The sequence below is a fragment of the Saimiri boliviensis genome, chromosome 3, assembly GCF_048565385.1.
Source record: "Saimiri boliviensis isolate mSaiBol1 chromosome 3, mSaiBol1.pri, whole genome shotgun sequence".
Classification (NCBI taxonomy): Eukaryota; Metazoa; Chordata; class Mammalia; order Primates; family Cebidae; genus Saimiri; species Saimiri boliviensis.
In genome coordinates, this window is record NC_133451.1 from 105497268 (window position 1) to 105522300 (window position 25033).

Here is a 25033-nt window from a genome sequence, read left to right on the forward strand (position 1 = left end):
TACATTTCACTGTTAATTGATACTTTTAAAGTATCAGTAATAAGTCGGTCTTAATGGCATTTGTAAGTAGGTTATGTAGCGTATATCCTTCAGGAAGAGCTATGAAACAGGCAGCTTGCCTGGAATACTTCTGGGACTCAAAAGTGCTCCCACACCTCCCCTGCCCTTAAGTACTTTTCTGGCCTTTATAAAAAGTCCCCAAAAATCCTTCTTTAAAGTATGTTGAGAGCAAATCATAGAGTTAGTCTTCCAAAGGATATTTGCATTTTTACAAGAACGAACAACGTAAAGCCTTATAGTGAAATTCATTGTATCAGATGGACAATGATTACGTCTAGGGCATGTGTGACTACTGAAGCCGTATCATTCAGGTGGTCATTTACCTTGTTGGGGAAAAAAGCATATAATATTTTATTTACTATTAGTGTATGAAGGGGCATATGTTTATTAATAACAAATCTTCATTTATTTAAGCCAAAGAAATCCATAAACAAATTCAGCAGTATTTTGAGTAGGAGTAAAATTCCAGCTAGTTCATGAAACTGATCTTACAGTGCTTCTGATGGTGCTATTTTTAATTTACAAAAATGACAGATACATATTGAAATCACTTCAGTATGCCCTCCTTTATGGTATTCTTCTAAATACATTACTTTCTTTGAGAGCATTTTAGCAGTTAGCAAATATTTCATGAGTATTTTTGAGTTGCACACTTAGCAATGAAGAAAAACATTCAATTTTGAATCACAAAGTAGCAGTGATTTCAGTATTACATTTGAGTGGTGTCCTGAACACATAGCGTATTGATCACTAAAGTAAAACTTTAGTAAGTTTTCTCAGATATATCTGAATAGTAATACAATATACAAAATTTTACATATAAAACCTATAACCTTGCCTTTTGGATAGAATTATAAGATAATGCAACTGTAAAAATATCTCAGATAAGAACCAAAACCAATAAAACATTTTCCCATTGTTTTTGAAGAGAACATATATTCTTTATCTTTTTAAGGCCAACTGAAATCAATAGTTTCGTACCCTCCAAATGATTATTTCTCATTAAGGACTATAATATAGAAATTATATTATATTCATTATCCAATCACCATCTAGAATAAAATAAATAACATAAAATAAAGGTTATTTGTTGAGTTCAGCAGGGTATCTTAGGAAATTAATTACTTTTTTTGAAAATAACTCCTTCAACACTTTCTACTTTCTTGATTTATTACAAAAGTTTTTTTTTTCACCCAGAAACCTTTTAAACAGTGTTTTTCCTCTATTTGCACACAACCACACAACAATCATCAATACAGAAAACTTCTGTGACCAAATATGGAGAGGTTTTCCCCACATACCAAGAAACACACACCAGCTGGGTGTCCTCCAGTTCAATTCCAACACTGCCTATCTGGAGAGAGTGTTAGATCCCTTTGGTTAAGGGTTCAGTCCCCAAGACTACCCTCTGCACAGACACCATCAGAAGTCTGGGCCTCTGAACTTCTGATCGACTGGCTTCAAGTTGGGGTTTCCAGGGCACTCCCTTTGAGTTCCATTAATTCACTGGAGTGGCTCATAGAACTCACAGAAATACTTACATTTACCAGTTTCTTATAAAGGATGAAGCTGAAGAGACACGTAGGGGAAGGAATGAGGGAAGGCTTACAGCTTCCATGCCCTTCCTGGGTACACCACCCTCCACAAGGAAGCTCCATGTGTTCAGCTAGCCAGAAGTTCCTTGGACCCTGTCCTTTGGGATTTTATGGAAGCTTCATGACATCAGCATTCATTCTTCCAAGGGTATAGGGTAGTACTCTCTCTCAGGAGGGTCATATGATCCACAAATGCTGGGGGGAATATTAAAGTCTAGCCTGGGGGAAGCGAAAGGAAGCCAGGAGAAGATGGGAGATAGTTTATTTCCTGAGGCTTGCCCCTGAGGCTAACACACACAGTGTTGTGACAAAAGACTGTAACAAAGGCTGTGAAAGTTATGAGATAGCAACTGTGGACAAAAACCTATATACACTGCAGATTTGCATCTTTTGAGTTGGATAGGTAAGTTTACCACAATAAACTGCAGAGATTTTTATACTGGTTGTTAGTTTGGAATCTTGCATTGCAGAAAATCCATTCTGCAAATAAGAGTAGAAAAAGCACACACATTTAAAAAGTCATCAAAAATGTCTTTGAGATTTGATGATCACTTCATGTAATGATCGCTTCAACAATGTTTTTAAACAGACTGTCTGTAAGAAGAAACATTCTTATGTTTGTTATTTTAGAAAGGAGATAAGAAACAATCTTGTATCTAATATTCAGTTGTTTTATACAATAGGATTATATATTTGTTTAGAAGTGATGGAAATTTTAATAGAAAAAAGATATATATGTTCTGTCTCACCCTGTGTTTTATGAAACTCAAAGTTAAGCTCACCCAGAGCTCTAAGGATTAAAAAGCCTCAGGTCCACGAGAAAAAAGCCTCCTCTCAAGTCGTAGAATGGGTTTCTCTCTGTAGGTTTCACTTCCATTTTTGGAATAACGTCAGCGTACTTTTAGATTTCCAGAAGTAGCACCATGGCTGGAGATCATGAATTTTGAAGAATATGGCTTAGCTTTCTCAGCCTAGGTGCTAATGCAGGAGAGTGGACCTAAAAAGCAGTGGTCAACAGGGGTGGTCAATTTTAATCAGATGTGAACTGGGGAGGAGGTGCTGACTCAGAGCCCAGGTAGTCACCTCAGTCTGTAGCTGCAGTATGTCCAGGAAGAGCATAAATATACTAGCCATGTGCGCAATAGTGAAGGGAGAGAAATACATGGTATAAACAGACTGTAAGCTAGAATGTAAGCTCTAAAAAGACAGAAACTTTTGTTTACTGCTGTGTTCAAGTTCCTAGAATATGAACAGTTCATGACAATATGAAACATACTCAAGAAAACACCTGTTAAATGTAAATTATGTAGTAAGGCCACCAGAGTGTGGCATTGACTGAATAAACCTCTTTTCCCCTCCATTCACCATGCCTTCCTTTTTAAATTAATTCATTACTGTACTTTAATTGCATATTCAAATAAACCAAATAATTACTTGGTGTATATACACCAAACATGTTGCATGAAACTTGGCAGTTTATGGTGCTATATAAATAATGGGGTTACTTTAAGTTAGTGTTTAAAGGAATCTCCTGAAAAGAATACTCTCTTTGGGTGCTGGAGAAAGTTTTTTTGAACTCATTTCCTGTAACTGTCCATTTTTTTACACCGATGTGATATTTTGATGATAAAATATGGATGATCATTCTGCTTACAAAATAGGTGTAATATTTGGTTGATCAATTATTTAAATAAATAAGTTGGTACAGCAGGAGATCCAGATGGATTTGAAATAAATGCCATTTGAAAGCTTATTAGCTGAGCTATTTTAAAGCCTCGTATCATAATATAAATACCCAACATAGAAAATAGAAAATCTAATTTGCCTGAAGTGTTGATTGACTTAGAGGGAATATCTTAGATGAAACATCAAAAATTTAGAGCATTTGCCTTAAATATCAGAAGATGTGGTTTCTGGGAAGAGGTTATGAGTTTTCCAGGATTTTTTCAATATTTTATCATAATATTATAGATGATGCAATTTATTTTCTTCTTCAAATGTATCCCTTTGGTTCCATTCTTTTTGTAGAGTGGACTCACATCCTTACACCTTGCAGCCCAGGAAGATAAAGTGAATGTTGCTGATATTCTTACCAAGCATGGAGCTGATCAGGACGCTCATACAAAGGTAAAGCAAATCATTGTCAGTAGTGTGACAGGTTCTGGCTGGGGTGATTCCCAGTAGCCCCCATTTGGGTTACCCCATATCCAGGATCTTCCCTCCTCAAGAGTTCATTCTAAAATATAAACTAATCATAACCCTCACCTATCCACGAATCTACGGCAGTTCCCCATTTTTTTTGCTGGAATCAATTCCAATGGATAGCATGGGGTCAGGACCCTTTGCAGGAAGACTTCAATTTTGCAGACTTAAGTCTACCCTTTCCCTCACTGCTTTAGCTAGTTCACATGACTTGCTGTGTTCCTCATGTATTTGCTTGTCTACATGCCCTTGGTCTGGAAATGGGTTTTTCCTCTCTATGCCATAAAATTAGAACCCATTCTTTAAGCCTGCTGTAGCTACATCTTCCCTGCATCTCCCATCAGAGTCATTCAGTATTTGCTGTTTTCAGATATTATTTATGCCTCTCTCTTAGTTCTTTGCAGATTAAGTCACCCATGTCTGATCTCTCTTGCCGATACGAAGTTCCTTGTCGTCAAGGGTTCATATATAATCTGCTAAATAGTATCTTTAGTCAAACTGAATTCTCTGAACTCTGCCCAGTCCTTCTCCTCTGGGGTATTAACCACTAGAGTAGTAAAGTTTCTACTTTACCTATTTCTAACTTTTTATTATTATTTACAGCTTGGTTACACACCTTTAATTGTGGCCTGTCACTATGGAAATGTGAAAATGGTCAACTTTCTTCTGAAGCAGGGAGCAAATGTTAATGCAAAAACCAAGGTAAAATACTTATAGTCATTTTCAATTCCACAAGTAGAAAGGTTCAGCCATCTGTATGCTTCATTACTTAACCAAAGTTACAGATGTATTTTTTTTTTCCTTTTTAGTTCGTCTAAAGTAATTTTGAAGAGGTAATGTAGTTCTGTAATTATTTGAGAATTTTCATTCTAATAACTTTTGACAGGTTAGCTTCAGAACTACATAAAGTTAAAGTAGCTGACATCAATTTAATAACTTACTGCAGGACACAATAGATGCCTGCTAGAACATCTTGATGTTCTGGCAGATTTCCTTTATATTGTTTCAGGGCCTTACCCGCCGGCCCCTGACTCCTTATCCTCTCATGAAGAAATATAGACTGGCAGCCTAGACTGCATGCTTTTCTTTCTTTTTCTTTCATTTTTCTTTTTTCAATAAGATATCATTGATTTATTGAAGTTATTAGTTAACTCAAACACACAGTTTTTGGCATACTATTGAAAGTTACTTTTGATTATATTTTAATTATTAGTCCATTAAAACCTGTTATTTATATACAATAGCTTTTTTTTGAATTGCATTTTAGGTTTGGGGGTACCTGTGAAGAACATGCAAGATTGTTGCATAGGTACACACATGGCAGTGTGATTTGCTGCCTTCCTCCCCCTCACTTATATCTGGTATTTCTCCCCAGGCTATCTCTCCCCAACTCCCAACCCCCTACTGTCCCTCCGCTATTTCCCCCCCGACAGACCCCAGTGTGTGATGCTCCCCTCCCTGTGTCCATGTGTTCTCATTGTTCAACACCCACCTATGAGTGAGAACATGCGGTGTTTGATTTTCTTTTCTCGTGTCAGTTTGCTGATAAGGATGGTTTCCAGGTTCATCCATGTCCCTACAAAGGACACGAACTCATCGTTTTTGATGGCTGCAATGCTTTTCATTTTTAATGAACTCTGTCACATTCAGAACATCACGTGGTCATGCTCATGAGGCAATAATGTATAAGGCCTGGGCTGGAAGTTCTCAAGGATAATGCACAGCTGACTTGATCCCAACAGTTTCCCCAGTGGCATTCAAAAGGTCCTATTCAGCAAAGCAAGCCGGAACATAACACTTTACTTCAGTGAATTAAATTTGGCTCAAGGTGAAGAGAAGTGCATGCTGTAACTATGGCCATTATGCATAATACAACTTGCAGCTCCAAGTTCTTTGGTCCAAAGAAATATTTATTTGCACTTTTTTAAAAGGTCATATATCAGAAATTTCTTTTTTTATTTTCTTTCTTTTTCTCTTTCTTTCTTTCTTTCTTTCTTTCTTTTTTTTTTTTTTTTTTGGAGACAGGGTCTTACTCTGTTGCCCAGGCTGGAATGCAACGGGCAATGGCATGATCAGAGCTCACTGCAGCCTAGAACCTGGGCTCAAGTGATTCTCTTCCCTCAGCACTGGCTAGGACATGCCCAGCTAATTTTTAAATGTTTTTGTAGAGATGAGGTTTCACCATGTCACCCAGGCTGGTCTCAAACTCCTGGGTTCAAGCGAAAGTCTCCTGCCTTAGCCTACCAAAGTACTGGGATTACAGTGTGAGCCCCCAAGCCTGGCCCAGAAATTTCTAATTACAGCTATTTGAGTGGGCTCAAGTGAATGAGCGTGAGCGCATTCAGGACTTTCCAAAGCTATCATTTAAGATTTTATAAATTAAAAATACATGGAAGTTTTATAAGTCAGGTATTCTCTTAGAAGCTGAAACAAAATCATTTCTACACATAAGCATGTTTATATCTAATTTAAAACAAACTTATTTTTAAATTATAAATAATACTATTAACATTTAAGATTCAAACTTACAATCTTACTCTAGCAAGAATAGCTGCTGCCTAGTTTCTGATCAGTTTTTAAGTTCTCATGAAATTGTACTTTGAGACTTATTTAAATGCTCTAATATGAATTCTCAGGCATTAGTTCCTAATACCTTTTCTGCTGGGCCAGCTCCGATATCAAGACTCCAGGAAAGACCTTTTTTTGTTGTAATCCAAGTATTCTCTCGAAATGAACAAATGTAACAATACAGTGAAATGTTGGCAGGGCTTGAAAATGCCTGTCATATTTTTAAATGTTTCACTGTTGAAATGGTTATAATATTTAGAAGGCAAACACTATATTGTCTAGAGAATATCAGTGGTCTCCCTGGAGTTTGATCTGCATTGAATGAAGATTTGATTGAAAGAAAAATCTCATGTTATCATTTCAGTTTTTGTGTTTTTTGTTTTTTAAGTAAACTGTTACTTGGACTGTTACATTTCAAACCACATATCTTCAGGGAACTAGACACACAACTCAAAGGACAGTCTTTTAATGAACTGTTCAGATTTTTTTTTTTCATGTGAAAATGACATCTTTGAGAAAGGAATTAGGTTTTTTTCCTCAGATCTTATCTGTAGTTAAGCTGTAACTATATCTTAGCTGTAGCTACTAAAAATGATTTCATTGCTTTAAAAATATAAACATATATATAACTTAATTCCTAAACTCTCATGATGTGGTATAAAATATTTGGAAAAAGGAACTTATTTTATAAAACTATTTGTTGCTTAAGATTAGAAGAAAACCCTGTTACAGCAGCTTGGGGCAATCCAGACCTGGTTAAATATATATTTAATTTGCGAAGAGGGTTTAGAACAGCATATAAAAAGGATTTTCTTTTTTAAAGACACTGTGAAGATTATAGAGCTCTTCGATGAGAAAAAAATAATAATTGAAACACCAAAGTGTTTGCTAAAATTGTCAAAGCTAGAAAAGAAAACATATTCATGAACAACTTACCTGATCCTTCACCAAGCTTGAAATCTTGGCCATTCCCATTTCACAAATGAGGAAATTGGGGTTTCAAGAGGATTAGGGATTTGCAAATAATTGGTAGAACTGGGTTGAGAGCTTTTAGACAGATGGGCCTATGACAGTAGATTAAGAGTCAACCAAATGTTTTTGTAAACACTTGAATTGCTCCAGACTTACCTGGCAAATATAGTCACTGGAGATTTCAGGTAAAGATTAGATTAAATCGGGGCTGGGGAACATTTCTGTGGCCATAATGCCCACTGATCTATTGAGGGCAGGAATGTTGCTTTGGCATTATTAATTTACATATATTTATAGATAATTTAAATTCATTAATATGTCATAGGGGTATATTATTTTATTAATTTATACGCTAAGTTATTTAGCACATAGTTCGTAATTAGTAAATGCTTGTTGAATGAATTAACTTGGCTGATACTGAAGAGATGAACTAAATTCAGTGTATAAGACACTGTAAACACAATGAATAGGAATAATTTTTACGAAAAGAAGTATAACTTAGTGTATTCTCTTTAAATGTCTATGGATTATCTGATTTGGCAGCAGAGTCCCTGCAATAGCTAAAGGCTTCTTGGAGTCCCTGTAATTGATTTATATTTCCCGGTTTCCTGGGGCCATCCCATTGTAGGGATTTATAAGCAGATGTAAGCCTTCCAACATGACAGAGCTGAGGAAGTGTCACACTTAGGGACACGTAGGTAGACCTTGACACATATGGGCATGTTCCTATGGGCAGAAAGAGTACAATGAATTTATAAAAGAAATCACGTAGCACCCACATACATAGTAGACAGAGCAAGCAAATATGTATGTTGGTCACAGGGCAGCAGCGACATTGTATAAAAGGGATATATACACTTAAAATCTTAGAGTATAAAAGGGCCATTTAGAACTTAGAGCCCAGGACAATTGGGTCTGAAACATGTAGATAAAATATTATGAGTGGTGAGGCAGGTACATTTTTTATTTAAATACTTTTAAGTTCTGAGATACATGTGCAGAATGTGCAGGTTTGTTACGTAGGTATATATGTGCCATGGTGGTTTGCTGCACCCATCAACCTGTCATCTGTATTAGGTATTTCTCCTAAGGCTATCCCTCCCCTGGTCCCCCACCCCCAACAGGCCCTAATATGTGATGTTCCCCTCCCTGTGTCCATGTGTTCTCATTGTTCAACTCCCCACTTATGAGTGAGAACATTCGGTGTTTTGTTTTCTGTTCTAGTGTCAGTTTGCTGAGGATGATGGTTTCCAGCTTCATCCATGTCCCTGCAAAGGACATGAACTCATCCTTTTTGTGGCTGCATAGTATTCCATGGTATCTATGTGCCACATTTTCTTTATTTAGGCTATCATTGATGGGCATTTAGGTTAGTTCCAAATCTTTGCTATTGTGAACAGTGCTGCAAAAAACATATGTGTGCATGTGTCTCTATAATAGAACAATTTATAATCCTTGGATGAAAAAAACATAGCCATTGTCTGATAGCCATTGTCTGTCATGGTCTTCTGCATAGGATCTGAACCTTGACTGACTGTGGAGAAATTACTTAACTTTCTTATTTTCAGTTTCATCTTGTCTGAAATGGGGACAAAAAGCTGTTCTTGGAAAGGAATATAAAATTTAGATTTACTTTCAATGATTTAGAATCCCTAAAGCTAAGCCGAAGGTTAAGTATTAGGAGAGTCATGATGAACAGGCAGTGGTTTATATGACCCTCTGCAGCCTTCATTTAAAAACAATTTTACTCTTACCTGTTTCCCAGGGAAGAAATCACAGGGATCATGCTCTTTCTTATTTTAAATCTCTCCTTTCAGATGTGAGAAGTTGATGGCACCCACCCCTTTCACCTTTTAAGAGAGCCCTCATTTTTACTGCTAACTGGTTAAAATGTGTTAACATTTCTCATTTGTATTATGTGAATCTTGTTTCATCGGCTGCTCTCTTCTCTTTGTTTAGCAGACCATAAGGTGTGAGGGAGTGTTTGCTGTGAGAAATGGGTTGCTGATTATCTTGGGTTCCAAATAAAGCATCGGTAATGGTTTCGTGGTAAATAAGACTCTTCAAAATGAAGGCTAACCTAATTTTCCTCTCCCTCTGCAAATCGGGTGCTGGGCCCACCGCCACTGTCCTCCACAGAACGGCTACACGCCTTTGCACCAGGCCGCGCAGCAGGGCCACACGCACATCATCAACGTCCTGCTCCAGCACGGGGCCAGGCCCAACGCCACCACCGCGGTAAGGCAGACGCCACTGCCCCTCACCATGCTTTCTCCCTTTTCCTCCCTTGCCCTGGTGGCTTCCTGTCTGAGCTGAGTGAGGTCAGATTCACCCAGTGAGCCTTATTCCTTAAATAAGCCCCCTGGACTCTGGAAAGCCCCCGATTTTTAGACAGGCTTTCCAGAAGTCAATGTGACTTCCCCAGAAGTGCTTGCCCTGGGAGGGAAAGCAGTCAGCCTGACTCGTTGGCTCTCTCTGGAGAGGGGGCCCCTCCTCTCGGGCTGCTGGAACGTGCTCTGCTTACAGCTGGCTCTCAGATGTGAGCACAAATTGACCCTCCCCCTCCCCCCAACCCCCCGCCCCCGCCGCCTTCTTAAGGGAGCACAGTTAGGGAGCTTCTGGCTTAAACAAAGCTCATTGGGTTGTGGAGCCATTGAAATGTAAACTAAGCCGTGCAATTAAACAAACTGGGATCCCCCGTGGCCTGGGCTGGATGCAGCCTGAATTGCTTGCTTGTGTTACTTTGCTGCATAGTGAACTTCTGCACAGCTGTAGCTAAATATGTTACTGTGTTCCTTATGGTAACGTCTTACCTGCAGCAGATGGCCTGACCTCTGATGGGGGATGAGTGGACATGGCACTTGTTAACAGGTTTTGGAGGTGTCAAAAAGCACTTTCTTAAGCGCGGTACAGTGTTTGTAGAAGATACTTGACAACCTTAGGGTTAAAGCGTCAAGTGCTTCTTATTAAAAAGAGCAAGCAGATGCAAGCTTGTTGTGTTACCATGGTGACCTGGGCTATAGTCTGAAGAAGTTACAAAGACAGATTTAGACGTAATGGTAAAAACGAGTGATTTTCCTAAGCTGTGCCTTGTTTTGGAAGGAAATGCTGGCTCATGCAGAGCAGCGGGTGAGCTCATTGGCTCACATCGCAGTCCGCTCTCTCATTTCTCACTCTCTTTCTTTCACTCTCTCTTCAGAATGGCAACACTGCCTTGGCGATTGCTAAGCGTCTGGGCTACATCTCCGTGGTCGACACCCTGAAGGTTGTGACCGAGGAGGTCACCACCACCACCACAGTGAGTACAAGTGACTGATGATCTTCAGCCCTGTTGTCTTGGCTTTCAAGCTAAATACATGTACAGTACTTTTTCACTCACACGATGTTTGGAGCTTTGAGTTTTGGACTTCCTTTGTTGAATGTATTGTGGCACATACATAGAAGTATGCAGAAGTAAATGAACTCACATAAGGACTACAGGGCTTTAGCTTCCTTTACTCAGCATTGATCCCTATACAATGTGTGAGTATAGTTTTATAATATTTAGTTCCCTTTTCTGTGACTGTCTTATTTTCCGGCTCCTCTGCCCTTTTCCTTTAGTTGTGTGTGACACCTACCGCTGGCAAAGCGGTAACGCACTCCACTGCAGACTTCTTCCCTTAGCCAGGAGGTCAGGCCGGCCTCTGGAAAGACCCTGATCTTCCCAGCACTGTGCTCATAACTGGAGCACATGGACTCCCAGTGAAGGCAATTCATCCTTATTTGCAACTTCTTTCTGATCATTATTTTTTAATTCAAAAAGAGAATTGCCTGTGCTTTGTAGGTAGATTATGCCTGTCTCATGAAAAAGTATATTTTTAAATTTTTTATCTTCTCTGTTTTGAATACAACTGCTGATTCTTCATGACAGATCTGTTATTATTATTACTGGCCTTTGCTAGAGAAACTATAGAAGAGTAAAGACCACGATAATACCGAGTCCTAATGCTCCTGTACCATCAGTGGGAGCAAAGTTTAAAGGCGGCCTCCTGAGAGGGGGCTCCTACCTGAAAGTGGAAGTGCTATTATATTTGCATTTATTCATTGATTCATTCACTTTCTACTTTAAGCATGGATTAAAGAATGGCTCTTTGCTTTATCTTTGTAAAGTAGAAAAGTAGAGGAATAGCAAAACATGAGAAGTGCTCCAAAGTCATTAAGACCGCAAATGAATAAATAATAATTCTGAAGGAGGTTCTAGTAAATGCTCCAAACTAAAAATGCAGACAGAGTTTGAAACGCTTGGTTCATTTGACAGATGTGAGGAAAAAGAAAGGAATTTTGTTCTTCAAGCTGACAGTAAGTTCCTGTTGACATACATTGAAGTGGTGGAATACAGTTGGTTTAACGTGCAGTTTTAGGCAGAGTGGAGTATGATTTATTAATGAGCTGCAAGACGCAAACTGAATTTAGATGGGAGAGAATAGCACTGCTTGTTTTCTGAGGCAGAATCTTAAAACCTTTGGCCAGTGCACCATAATATTTTTAAAAATTTAAAGTATGGCTTTAATAAATTATATAGGAGAAAAATAGGTCTTGTCACTGCCTAGCCCCATACTTGTAGGTGACTATATTTAATGGTTTTTTCCTTACTTTATGATTTCTTATGCCAGGAAAATCTTCATAGTAAGGATCTGCACATATATACCACTTTATTTTGATATCTTTTAAACAATGTGTATGTCACAGTACGTGAAGCTGTAGTGGCAAGATTGGCCAAGCACACCTGTTCTGCCATTAGAAGTCATGTTTTCTCCAAACTTTATTGCCTTTTTCCTGTTCTGGACATCTTTTATGTTTATTTTACCAAGTTATCACTAGATGGCAAGCTTGTATCTCTTGCTATCTTGTACCTACTTTGCTTCCATTCATTTCATTAACTGATTTATTTCTTCATTATTTATTGGATGTAAAATATGTGCAAAGTGCCGAAGAATTATCAGTGGTGAACACCAGCAACTTCTGTGTGGTGAGAATGGAGAATGAGGCTCAGGCTTGGTAGGAAAATAAATTCGTAGTTTACTCAACAAAACTATCGAATTTAAATTCATATTTTACTCAACAAAACTATTGAACTTATATGTCTGGTTTCAAAGAGATCTCAGGTTTGTAAATATTACTCAGGTTAATGACTCCAGACACAAAGATCTCTATTTAAAAAGAAGACGAAATAAGCATTCTCTGGTTTGTCTCTGAATACTGTAATTGCTGTTTCTAAATAAGTTTTCAGTGTCCTTGTCAGAAATCAGATACAAGACCATCTCTCCACCACATCAAGCTCTGGGGAAGACAGGGGGATGAAAATTCCTTTTAGAACTCTCTGTGAGCTTTTTTCTTTTCTGGTAACTATTATTCTCTACATTCTGTAGCTGAGCAGTGCTCCATCAAAAGTTACTATACTTAGAATTCAAGTTTCTAGGTGAAAAGCCAATAAAAATGGAAAACATAACACCATTTCTGCTTTCAGTTAGGACACTAAGAAATCATTGTCGCGTGAACTAAGCAATTATCTCTTTTATCTAAATGGTTAGTTTTAGTGGTTACATATTTCCATGCTGGTCTCTCTTCATTGTCTGCTGCTCTTTGAATTGGCTTCTCTTATAATTGTGAGCTAAATTGTTTTGTGAAATGGAAATTGGGGATAAGAATTGGAAGAATAGACTTATTCTCTATGTCTATTTTGGGAGTCTCCTTACAATAAACTTCTTGTCCTTGGAAAGAGATTTTCAATCATTCTTTTCCCACATAATACTTTTCCACATAATGTGTTATTAATGATATTAAAGACAATAATATTTAAATTTAAAAATATGTCAGGCATTGAGGGAAGATCTAAGCTTCAAATTTAGGTTGTTAGGTTTTAAAGCCCATGTTTTTAACTTCGCTGATATAATTGACTTTGGTTTTGCTGAAAGTAGCTTAACAGGAATTTTATGAAGAAACTGTCTTCACCTGATTTTCAGCAAAAAGAAAAACCACTTAAATGGTGCCTTTTATTGACTTTTGTGGGAGTGTCATATTCAATATTATTTTCTAAAATTTATAGTCACTGAACATGATTTGAAACTATTGATGATCGCACAAGAGACACTTAATAGTTAAATAAAATTAATAAAAGTTAATGTTATTACCATTTAAATGCAACGGTTGAATTACACCTGTACAACTGACACATTAATTCGATGTGAACTGGATTTGTATGATGTGCATTATGAGCAACCATGCAGTCCTTTTGATTAAAGAAGGTTTCCTTTCCTCGTCCTCCTTTTGAGTTCTTTACTACAAAGTATGAATAAAGTCATTGTGTAGACACCAGAGTAAGGCAGTCATTTGTAAAGGAAAAACCACTTCTGTAGAAATTTTTGAGACATTTTGGAATTGTGGTTTGTTTCCTTAACCTGTGCTTTTCTAACTTTACTTTGTGAGATGCAGCAGGGAATGTGAGACAGTTTAGCATTCTCCTGGGATTACAATCACTATATGTCTGCCAGAATGGATATCAGAATGTTAGAGACACATTTCTGGTGACAGAAGCCAAGCCCAATCCACTAATGCAGGTTGGAAGAACTGTGGCATATGACTCATCCTCCTACTAATTGATCAACCATCGTCAATTATTCGTATTAATTGTATAGTCTTAAAGTGTCATGTTTTATGTTACGTATAATTGATATACAGAGCATAAATCACTGAATAGTAAAATAAAAATATTTATATTATTATTATTTGAACATTAGGGAGTATTTAAGTAAACTGCACAAAATGTGAATATTCTAAGTCTTAAATCTTATCTGATGCCATAAATCAGTTAACATGAAAATCAGAGGAGGAAGAGACAAAGAGGAGTTGTCTCATGGGTAAAACAAATACAGCTGGGTAGAAGGAATAAGATCTAGTGTTAGGCAGCACAACAGGGCAACTCTAGTTAACAAAATTTATTGTGTATTTCAGCCTAACTAGAGCAGTGGATTTGGAACGTCCCCAACACAAAGAAATGATAAATGTTTGAGGGGATGGATATCCCACTTACCTTGATTTGATCATTACACTTAGGTTTACATCAAAATGTCACTTGTACCCCATAAATATGTACAACTGTGTATCCATAAAGATTTAAAAAATTTAAAAATAGGAACCCTAAAAATGGCAATGCAACAAATATTTGTAAAGTCATTTGACATCTTTTGAGGTAGAGCCAAGATCTTTTCTGTAAATACAGGTCCATCAATTATAAGTTATATTGCCATTCTTGCACAAACAACATCAATACTACATATATATTGTGTGTGTGTATATATATATATATATATATATATATGTATATGCTATATTATGTATATTTATATGATCTTTATATGTTCTGTGTATTTTTTTTCTTTTCTTTCTTCTTTCTTTCTTTCTTTCTTTTTTTTTTTTGGGGGACAGGATCTCACGCTGTTGCCCAGGCTGGAGTGCAGTGGTGCTATCATGGCTTACTGCAGCTCAGTTGATTCTCCCGCCTCAGCCTCCAGAGTAGCTGAGACTACTTGGGAGTAGTAGGTGGGCATGTGCCCCACTCCCAGCTAATTTTTGTTTTGTTTTGTAGAGATGGGGTTTTCACCCATATTGTCCAGGCTGGTCTCAAACTCCTGGGCTCAAATGATCCACCTGGCTGGGCCTCCCAAAGTGCTAGGATTACAGGCATGAGCCCAGCCCTGTGTATTTTCTTAAAGAGACTTACTTAGTGCAGAATCTTTTAAAACTTTTGACATGTTTTTTCAGCCTGTGATAATTGTCTCAATTACATCTAATCGGATATTACTTTCAGTGACTCACCTTTGTTAAGACTTTATAAAACATCTACCCTAGGTTTTCTAGAAAAAACCACCAGTATTGATATGATATTTAGTTTGGTTATCAAAGTTATATTAATATATATGATTGGTGTGAATATATTTAGAAACAGAAACAAGTTTAGCTTGAACTCCACTGATGGAAGCGGTGGGTATGGCCATTAAAAGGTAGCATCATAACCAAGATTACTCAGTACACTGCTGTGACGTAGTGAATATGTGATATAAATGCAGTTGCTGGCCAGGGGGTTTGGCTGAATGAGGGTTGGCTAAGTGAAGATCAGTTAAGCATACATTTTCTTTTGCATAAAACAAATCCGGATATTGTCTACCATTTATAAAGCAGAAAGTTAAGAACTCCTGGTTTATTTTCTACATTTTGCATATTATGATTAACAATATAAATTCATTATTAAATCTCTCATCCATCTATTATATCTTATTTCTTTTGCCATATTATCTGGTTTAATTATATTCCATTAAACTTGTACCTAGTATCCTACTCTTTTAACTTTTAAAGTAGTTTCTAATCTTGATCATAATATCTTAGATTCTGTAGCAAGAGATGTCCATGATCATTTCATTATAGCCTTGTTCTCTGTGTACATTACAGCCTTGTTCAGAGGTAGTTACATAAAACTATATTTATGTTTAAATAATCAAATTTTCAAAGGACATTTTGTTTAAAAGGAAAATATGTATTCATTTCTGTTATGTGATACATAAGTAGGATTTGTCATCCATTCAACAAATATTTATTGATGGCCTTCTAAAGGTCAAATACTCTGTCATGTATAGATGCTATTATATTCACCACATTGCATACAGAGACCATTTTTAGTCTCTACACAGAAAAATATCCATGACCAATATGATCACAGTGTATTACTTTTTCTGTTGCCATATATGTTTGCTGGTAATTCTGTTAGCATTCAGTGACCAAACTGAAGCAAATTATTATTTCCACTCTTCCAAGTACAAAGGAAATGTGGTCCCATTATCAGCACCTGAAAATAGAAGTTGCAACTACCAGGGAATGAAACTTAATCATTTAAAAAGTATTTCCAGTAATTATTTTCAAACAGAGAAGCATATCCTTATTTAAATGTTTCTATGAAGGACAAATACTCTAAAACATTTCTGCAAAAATTAACTTTCTAATGTACTCAGATATAATAGACAGCCTATTAGATTTTTAAATATTCCCAAAAAGTTGAATAAAGGCCAGGAGCAGTATCTCACACCTATAATACCCATACTTTGAGAGCCCGAGGTCAGCCTGGTTCAAGACCAGCCTGGCCAACATGGTGAAAAAAAGAAAAAAAGAAAAGTTGAATAAGATGTCGTAGTAGGGTAATCTCTATCTTATATTTTAAATGCTAACCATTTTCCTACAATTTGTACACTTTCCCTAATATAGGAAAATGAATCTCAAATTGAGCTGCACAAGGAACTTTAAAAAAAAAATACCCTGGTCCCTATTATAGCTGGGCCTGATTCCCATGGATTTTGATTAAATTGGTTCATGATGGAACCCAAGCAACAATATTTTTAAAATTATTCAAATAATTATAATATGTAGCTATAGTTGAATACCGCTGATACAGAACATTGGTTCTAATTTCTGTGTTAAACTTCCAAATTAAAATGTATAATATTAAAATAATAATCAAATTGTAAAAGAGTCTTTTTAAGTTTGTTCATTCAACAAATACTTATCAACCACTACTATTCTCCAGATTTTTGGATGGATACTTTTGTTTTTCCTGCAGCATTTACTTTCAGTGAATAAGACACAGAATAAAACCATTTAAACCTCACTAGAAATATGCAGGCAAGCTGAATTTACAACTTTTGTCTCCAATGGTGCTTTCACATGACCAGCAGGAGACTTCCTTTACTTTCTCTGTTTCTTCCTGTCTTTTAACTAAAATTCCATTCAAAAGACTGTCCGTTTCATCATGATGTGGATTTTAAATTTATTTTTTGCTTAATTTGGTATCATCAAGTTTTTGATACGTTATTTGAAAAGCCCCTATTATGTTTTAGGTGCTGTGGAAACATTCTTCCTCTAAAATGACTCACAATCTCACGTGGGGGCAGATAAGCAGAGGGGGCACACACAGTGTGTAGCGTATGACACAACACACATGCTGCTCTAGGAGTACATAGCAGCAGATAAACACAGTTAAACACAGACATTCACTGGGGAGGATCAGGGAATGTTTCTCCAGGAAAGTCACATCTAACCTGAGCCAAGAGAAGAGGGGAAAGAAGATTTCTGGTAAACGGAAGAATATGTGGAAAGACTCAGAGGCATAAGAGACACGACCTGTCAAAATAAAGGCAGCTTAACATGATCACAGCATAGAATGAGAGGTGAGGCTTTGCTATGTCTCCCTTTTTACTGAATCACGGAGCTCTTCTGAGCCAATTTAATCAGTTTTCTGAAGAAAATGAGGAGCTGCTGAGAAGCTCATGCAGTATCACATTATGATCACTTCCCCTTAACACACAGATATTATATATGTATATAGTCAGAGTTACTCAGTTGAATTTGATTAACCAGTTGAATTTCTTTGTAAATATATTTGAAGTTATCTACTGCTTTTGGAAAGAAAAGAATTGATGATAGGTTTATTATAGCCATTCAAATAATTCTGTAATGTCTATGTCAAAGCTTAAAAAACTACACAACCTATTTTTTGTACTTTGGTGGCTTTGGTCAAAGATATGACTTTTATGTCAAGGGATTCATTTTTTTTTTACGTTTCCATGACAGTGTCAATTCATGCACTTAATATATTTTCAGTACAGAAACTGAAGGTGTGAATTTGAGACTCAATAGTCTTTAGGTGATGCTGAAAATAATGAGATTTGGATTTTTATTGTTTTGGGTACATGTGTCTTTTATTTATTTATTTTAGTTGGCAAATAAAAATTGTACATATTTATGGTATACAACATGATGTTCTGATACACACACACACACACACACACACACACACACAAACACACACACACACACACATTGTGGAATGGCTAAATCAAGCTAGTTAACGTATCTATTACCTCCATATACATATCCATTTTTTTGTGATGAGAGCACTTAAAATCTACTCTCAGCAATTTTCAAGTATACAGTACATTGTCGTTAACTATATGTAGTCTCCATGTTTTATGATAGATCCCATGAATTTATTTATCCTGTCTTATTAAAATTTTGTATCTTTTAACCAACATCTCCCTAATGGTCCTCCCGCTTTCTTTTCCAGTACTTGGTCACCATCAGGTGTCTATTCTCTGCTTCTGTGAGTTTTTTAGATTCCACATATAGATGAGATCATACAGTATTTGTCTTTCTAGGTCTGGCTTATTTCTGTCATTTAAACAAATTCTGGTATATCTTGTGTCTAAAATAGTGCCAGGCATGCAGTAGACATTCAAAATGTTCCATTAAAAAAGTCCAGAGGCTCTTCACTTTTAAGATGCATTTAATATTGAGTTACAATAATCATAATAAATTATACTAATATTTACTGAGTACCAACATATGTCAAGCACTGTTTTTAAAGCTCTTGCATATATTACATCATTTAGTCTTCATTTTATGAAGTACTTTTCTATCCTTTATTTATAGTTGAGGAAATTGAGGCACAGATAGTTTAGGGGACTTGCTGAGGCCTTATAGGTAATAAATGATGAAGTTAGAATTTGAACCCAGACAGCTAGACTCAGATCCTTGTCTCTTAACCTTACCCTATACATCAGGAATGAAAGGTGGTGGATCTGACAACCATGGAGTGCTGTTGCATAAGGCAAATAAGCAACAAACCAGAACCTTAGCCCACTGAAATATTATAGAGATGATTTGATCCTCTGATCCCAGAAGAGATGTGTCATATTTTCTACCCAAATAGTTTATGTCTTTCACATTATTTATAGCTTCTTTTCTAATGGCTTTGCTTTTAATACATTGCATAATGCTCGTTGCTTCTTTTTAAAGCTTTTCTGGAAATATCAGTTTGTTTTAGGGAAACTTTGAAAACATCAATCTGCTTTCTCAATATAATGAGTATTAATAATGCTATTGCTAAGGAATTTATTTATCAAATGAGAACTCAAAGAACTGTCCCTTGTACAACTTCTCTGGTATAAATGATAATTTATCTTCACAAAGAACAAATGAATTTTCATGAAAGCAAATTTCCAAAATATACACGTGGAAAAGATGCAGTATTCCCGGCTTGATGGCTTGCTGCTGCTATTGAGTATGGCCTCCTCCGTGATGCTTTTCATCTTTTGTTTACTTTTGGCTTCAACATGAACATTAATGATTTTTGTTTTTCCAGACTATTACAGAAAAACACAAACTAAATGTTCCTGAGACGATGACTGAGGTTCTCGATGTGTCTGATGAAGAGGGTAAGACTTCTATTCAATCTTCTATGACACCTGTCATGTTCTTACTCAAGGGCAAGTCATCCTTTGTTTCAGGGCCCAAGCTGGTGATATGGATGACAGAATCTTATAATTTAAAGTCAATTTTTCGTCTTTGTTTCAATACATTTACTTTTGCCATGGCAGCGGTGGCCAGGGGTCAATTCTGTCTGATTAGTATTTTTTTTTTTCTGATATTATCTCTTTTTCTGTGTGTGTGTGCATTTTTTTTTTTTTTTTTTTTTTAAGACAGAGTCTCACTCTGTCGCCCAGCCTGGAGTGCAGTGGTATGATCTCTGGTCACTGCAACCTCTGAATCACTGGTTCAAGCGCTTCTCCTGCCTCAGCCTCCTGAGTAACTCAGATTACAGGCATGCGCCATCACACCCAGCTAATGTTTTGTATTTTTAGTAGAGATGGGATTTCACCATGTTGGACAGGATAGTCTCAATCTCCTGACCTCAATGGTCTGCCTTCCTCAGCCTCCCAAAGTGCTGGGATTACAGGTATGAACAATCATGCCCAGTCTCTTTTTCTGATGAATGTATTTTTTACTCTTTTAACTAGCATTATAATTAGGTTATCAAATAATATGACTAAAAAGGGGGGAAACTGTATTATAGCTATAGAATAACACAATTATTATTAAAATGTGTTTTAATTGTATTAAAAAATCTTTTTTTAAATTCAAATGCCTTTGAGTAAAGACTTTAAAGTATACTCCATCAATGAGTATTCTTCATCAATTGAGAAATCTCTGTATTCTGGTTGGTTCATATGTACAGAATATATTTTAAGTCCAGAGGAAAAGAGCCCAGAGAAAAAGAGAAGGTTTAAAAATAGTACAGCAGGAAGCAGTACAAATTCAGCATAAGAATGTATTATTTAAGTCAGAAAATATGCCCCCTATAGTTTTAGAGCTGATAAAACGTGGTCTAAGGCAATGGCTTCTTAAGTCCTGGGAATCCTGATGTTCTAAAAGGAGCAGTAGGGACTGCCTGGAGTTGGTGTGCAACGTTGTGCTAGAGCTGGAGATGGGCCAATAGGGTGTCTAGCTCCCTATCTCTACTTCAACTAGAGTAGCTGACTTTTCTGCATTTTGTATCTTGAATTTCCATGTAATATTCCATTCAGACAAAAAAAATCTATTAAAAAGTCATGAAAGCAGCATATAAGATTTGCAAGCATTTTTTTATGAGAAGATAGAAAAAAGAAAGAAAAAAACCATGCAACCAAATTTCAGTAGTGCAGCTATTGTTCCCATGTACACGATTGAAAAACTGCTTCCATATATGTACATGAAAAATGTATGTTTGAAAAGGTATTGCTATTAAGAATGGCACTAGGTTTAATACCAATTGCTTTTACAGAGAAATATTAAAGATGTTTCTTTAGGTTCTTCAAGATAGAATCCTAAGGTAAAACTTTACATTGAGATGTCCTTATTTAGAAAAAAACTTGTTGAATCACCTATTGGTAATAGGTATTGAATTTTATCAGCTTTTATAAGAATTTATGACAAGAATGAACAAATGTTGGATCAAAGTATTTTTATAAGTAAATTCAAAGGGATTCCCAAAGCTAACAGTTCCAAGTATTTAGTGTAATTTTGTGTTCTATCTTAGTACTTGCCAACTAATTCTCAGCATTCCTATATGCATATTATATTTTGTTTTGTGGGATCATCTTTCTTATCTTTACTTGTGTGTTGAACAGCTCTTAAACAGTTTGGTGACCACTTTATTGATGGGGAGGCACTTAGTGATTCAGGTACCATTAGAAGACATTTTTGGAGTGAAAGCTTTTTTTTTGCTTTTAATTTTTCTTAACTGGATAGAACAACTTGCTTAAATTTGTGTGCCTAATACTAATCTTTTTCTTTTGAAATAGCATGTTTAATATGAGTGGAATTGTATATGTGTGCATTTGAGTACATGGATTTTAGCAACTTAGAAGCTTAAAGTTATGAATCATTTATACTGTTAATGATTTTGTAGCTGTTATTGAGACCTACTAACATAATTATATAATCTAGTGAACATTATATAATTTGTTTTTTGCAACTAATATCTTTTCTTAGAATCTAAATTCAGAGAAAAGTAATTCTTTGGTCAGTTGACATTGAGCTAGCATGAACATGATAATAACTAAGACCACTTGAAATGAATGCAGTTTATATTCTTGGTTGATGATATATTTTAGGTGTAATTAAAATATATTAATAGCTATAATGTGATTTTAATATAGCTAAGAATAGAAATAAAGTAACATTTAAAAATTATTTAGGGTGAATTTGGCATATAAAGAAAAATGAATAATATAAGATATTTTATCTAGTAAGACATTTCCAAAGTACATATGGTACCACTTCTGCAACTCTATTACATGAAAATTTAAATTTATAAATCAGATAAATTGAATAGTGATTATTTAATTTAAAAATAGCCCTTTATTTACAAGATAATTGCTGGAGAATTCCATTGGTACATTTAAAGTAGTTAATATTGAGTTTATTAAAAGAAAACCATTTATACAAAATAGCCTTTCAGATCTGCCTATTGCATTAAATGAGATGAGTCATAACATTCTGTAATTTTATTATTAAAAATGTTATATATTAAATGTTGTTGGCAATAAGAACTCTTGGCTCATGGAGAATATTGGTGAATGACCAAGATTATCTTTTGTGTTAAGAGAAGTACAGTTTTAGAAATAGCCGAAAACTTAATAACATTTCTTTCCCAGATGAAAATTCAAGTTGAATAATTTTCATGTAAAGGATCTGTTTGAGTATTGATAAGTAACCTTTTCATGGAAAGAATTAGTATGAACAAAATTGGCTGGTTGACATCGCCAATGCCAACCTTTAAAGTTTTGTGAGGTTAATATGTTTTTATGAAACCTGATATTATCCACATGGACACAATGCAGCATGTGTTTGAAAATTATTAGCTCATCCCTGTTTCCTCTCCAGTCTATTGTTTTATTAGTAGTAACAGTGTACTGATACCCAAAAAAACTCTTGCTATTAAGGATGGCACTATGTTTAATACTAATAGCTTTTAGGGAGAAATATTAAAGATGTTTCTTTAGGTTCTTCAAGATAAAATCATAAGGTAAAACTTTACATTGAGATGTCCTTACATTGAGATATCCCATCAGGCTAACTTGCTGTATACATATTAAAGTAATCCATAATATCCACTCATGAATCCAATTAACAAATAGTGAATGTGATGTTATTGATGTTATTGTGTGGAATGCTCTATATCTGGTGCACAGTAGAATCAAAGGTGAGCATGAAGCATGACTTTAGGAGGCTTATATGGAGAAATAATGTATAAATTAAAAGAGATATAATGGAAGACACTATGTTATCCTTTTCATGTCCACTTGGGGAGATCAGGAGATAGATATACCTAACACAGTCTCATTAACGTACTGAGAGATGACAGATTAATAACAGGGCACATAGATTTTAGGGATTAGTTAAGGAACAGTATGGGAAAGTCTTGAGATAGGAAAGTACGAGAGAGAGAGACAGAGTGGAAAAACCCTCCAGTCATTTGGTTTGCTGATGCATAAAAACATACCAGGCTCTGTTGTGGACTGTTTGAATTCTTAGCTGGAAAGTCTGGGAAACAGGATACCTTAAATATTTCAGTTAATGATTAAAACATTTAAACCTGTTTGTATAAAGATTTAACCAGCAGTGGTAGACAGAAGGAGTTTGTTGGGAAGAACCTGGAAAGAAGCAGAAATCTAAGAAAAGAGAAAGCATTTACTAAACCTCTATAATGCTAGGTACATGTCTCATTTAATCTTCATCCCTGTGACACAGGCTGTGGATATCCTTCCATATTTTTTTTTCAGGTAAGGAGAGACTTGTTTTTGGAGAACAAGGCCTATACACATTAAGTAGTTTGTTCAATGTATTAAGTGGTTGGTATGGAATTGAAACCAAGTATTACTATTCTAATAGTACAGCCATAATATAAATAACATCCTTATGGAGGAATATGACAGTGAAATGTAAGGAAAAGACAGAACTGAGAATTCAGTCTCAGAGAATTATAGCATCCAGATTTAACCAAAGATGTGAAGGTAATCCTCTAGGTCTTCGTAGGATCATGAGTTGATCCCTGTCTTCAGTGACTCAGCTTCCCAGCCATAAATGACGAGGTGGGGTCAGAGATTTTGGCATCTGTACAACCAAAATGCCTATAGAGATGTGACTCACTTATGCCTTATTCTCATGGCTTCATGAATGGATGGTTTGTGCATACATCTCTGCTAGTACTCTGGAATGACATGTACTCGTAATCGAGAGAACGCCAAGCTGGCCAAGTGTATCACCTTCTCCTTAGATACACTCACTTCTGCTTTGAACACTTAACACTTAGTGGGGCTCTTCATCTCAGGTTTCAGTCCTTTTTTCATATCTCAGCAGGAATAATATTTGCGTGAGAGGGAGTGGGTTCCATAACATTTCAGAGAATCTTCTTCTTGCCAGCATCGTGACGGGTTGTCAGGAAGGGGAGCCGTTCCACTTTTTTTTTCTTTGAGACAGAGTCTTGCTCTGTCACCCAGGCTGGGGTGCAGTGGGGTGATCTCAGCTCAGTGCAGCCTCCATCTCCTAGATTCTTTTGCCTCAGACTCCCGAGTAGTTGTGACTACAGGTGTGTGCCACTGCACTAATTATTGTATTTTTAGTAGAGACTGGGTTTCACCATGTTGGCCTTGCTGGTCTCGAACTCCTGACCTCAGACAATCCACCTGCCTCGGCCTGGCTGGGATTACAGGCATGAGCCACTGCTTCCAGCCACCATTTCATTTCATTTAAGTTATTCCCATGCTATTGAGACCTGTGTCCTACAGGGTTTAAATATACCACTCACTATCGATGAGAAATCTTGTGGTTTCCAGATATCGAAACAATTGTATGTAAAAAGCCCGCAATACACCGATGCTTTACAGTTAGTAGAGAAGAGTTTTCACAAAATTGTTTGGAAACACTGGAAAATAAAACAAGAAAAAGCTAAGTCATAAACCTGGGAATTATCGTTCTATTAAGTGAGTAAGTAGGTAACAATCGGAGGTTATTCTAAGTATAGGAAATAATAAAGAAATTCATTTTAGGTTTTTCCTACAATGTAAAAATAATAAAGGTTGCTTTTGGTTTTGTTTTGTTTTCACATCAAATAAGTACATTGAAGAAAAGAAAGTATATAATGATTCTTTTAAAGCTGTCTGAGTTGTACAAAATTCTTTCCAAGTCTACTGGCACTCAAACAAATAAGAGCTAAAGCTTTTAATCTGAATATT

At 36.1% G+C, this 25033-nt stretch overlaps 1 protein-coding gene across 50 annotated transcripts in view; it reads left to right on the top strand.

Moving 5' to 3' along the window:
• The window catches only part of ANK2 (ankyrin 2), a 699003-nt gene that overhangs the window by 597921 nt on the left and 76049 nt on the right, over nucleotides 1-25033 (top strand). For 41 of the 50 annotated variants that reach the window (XM_074396618.1, XM_074396603.1, XM_074396619.1 and 38 more), the window contains 5 exons: nucleotides 3684-3782; nucleotides 4461-4559; nucleotides 9537-9635; nucleotides 10597-10695; nucleotides 19621-19693. In XM_074396618.1, the coding sequence (XP_074252719.1) occupies nucleotides 3684-3782; nucleotides 4461-4559; nucleotides 9537-9635; nucleotides 10597-10695; nucleotides 19621-19693 (469 nt within the window). Of the gene's footprint in view, nucleotides 1-3683; nucleotides 3783-4460; nucleotides 4560-9536; nucleotides 9636-10596; nucleotides 10696-19620; nucleotides 19694-21424; nucleotides 21479-25033 lie in introns of all 50 variants that reach the window. The other 9 variants (XM_074396581.1, XM_074396584.1, XM_074396585.1 and 6 more) reach the window with 1 other exon arrangement.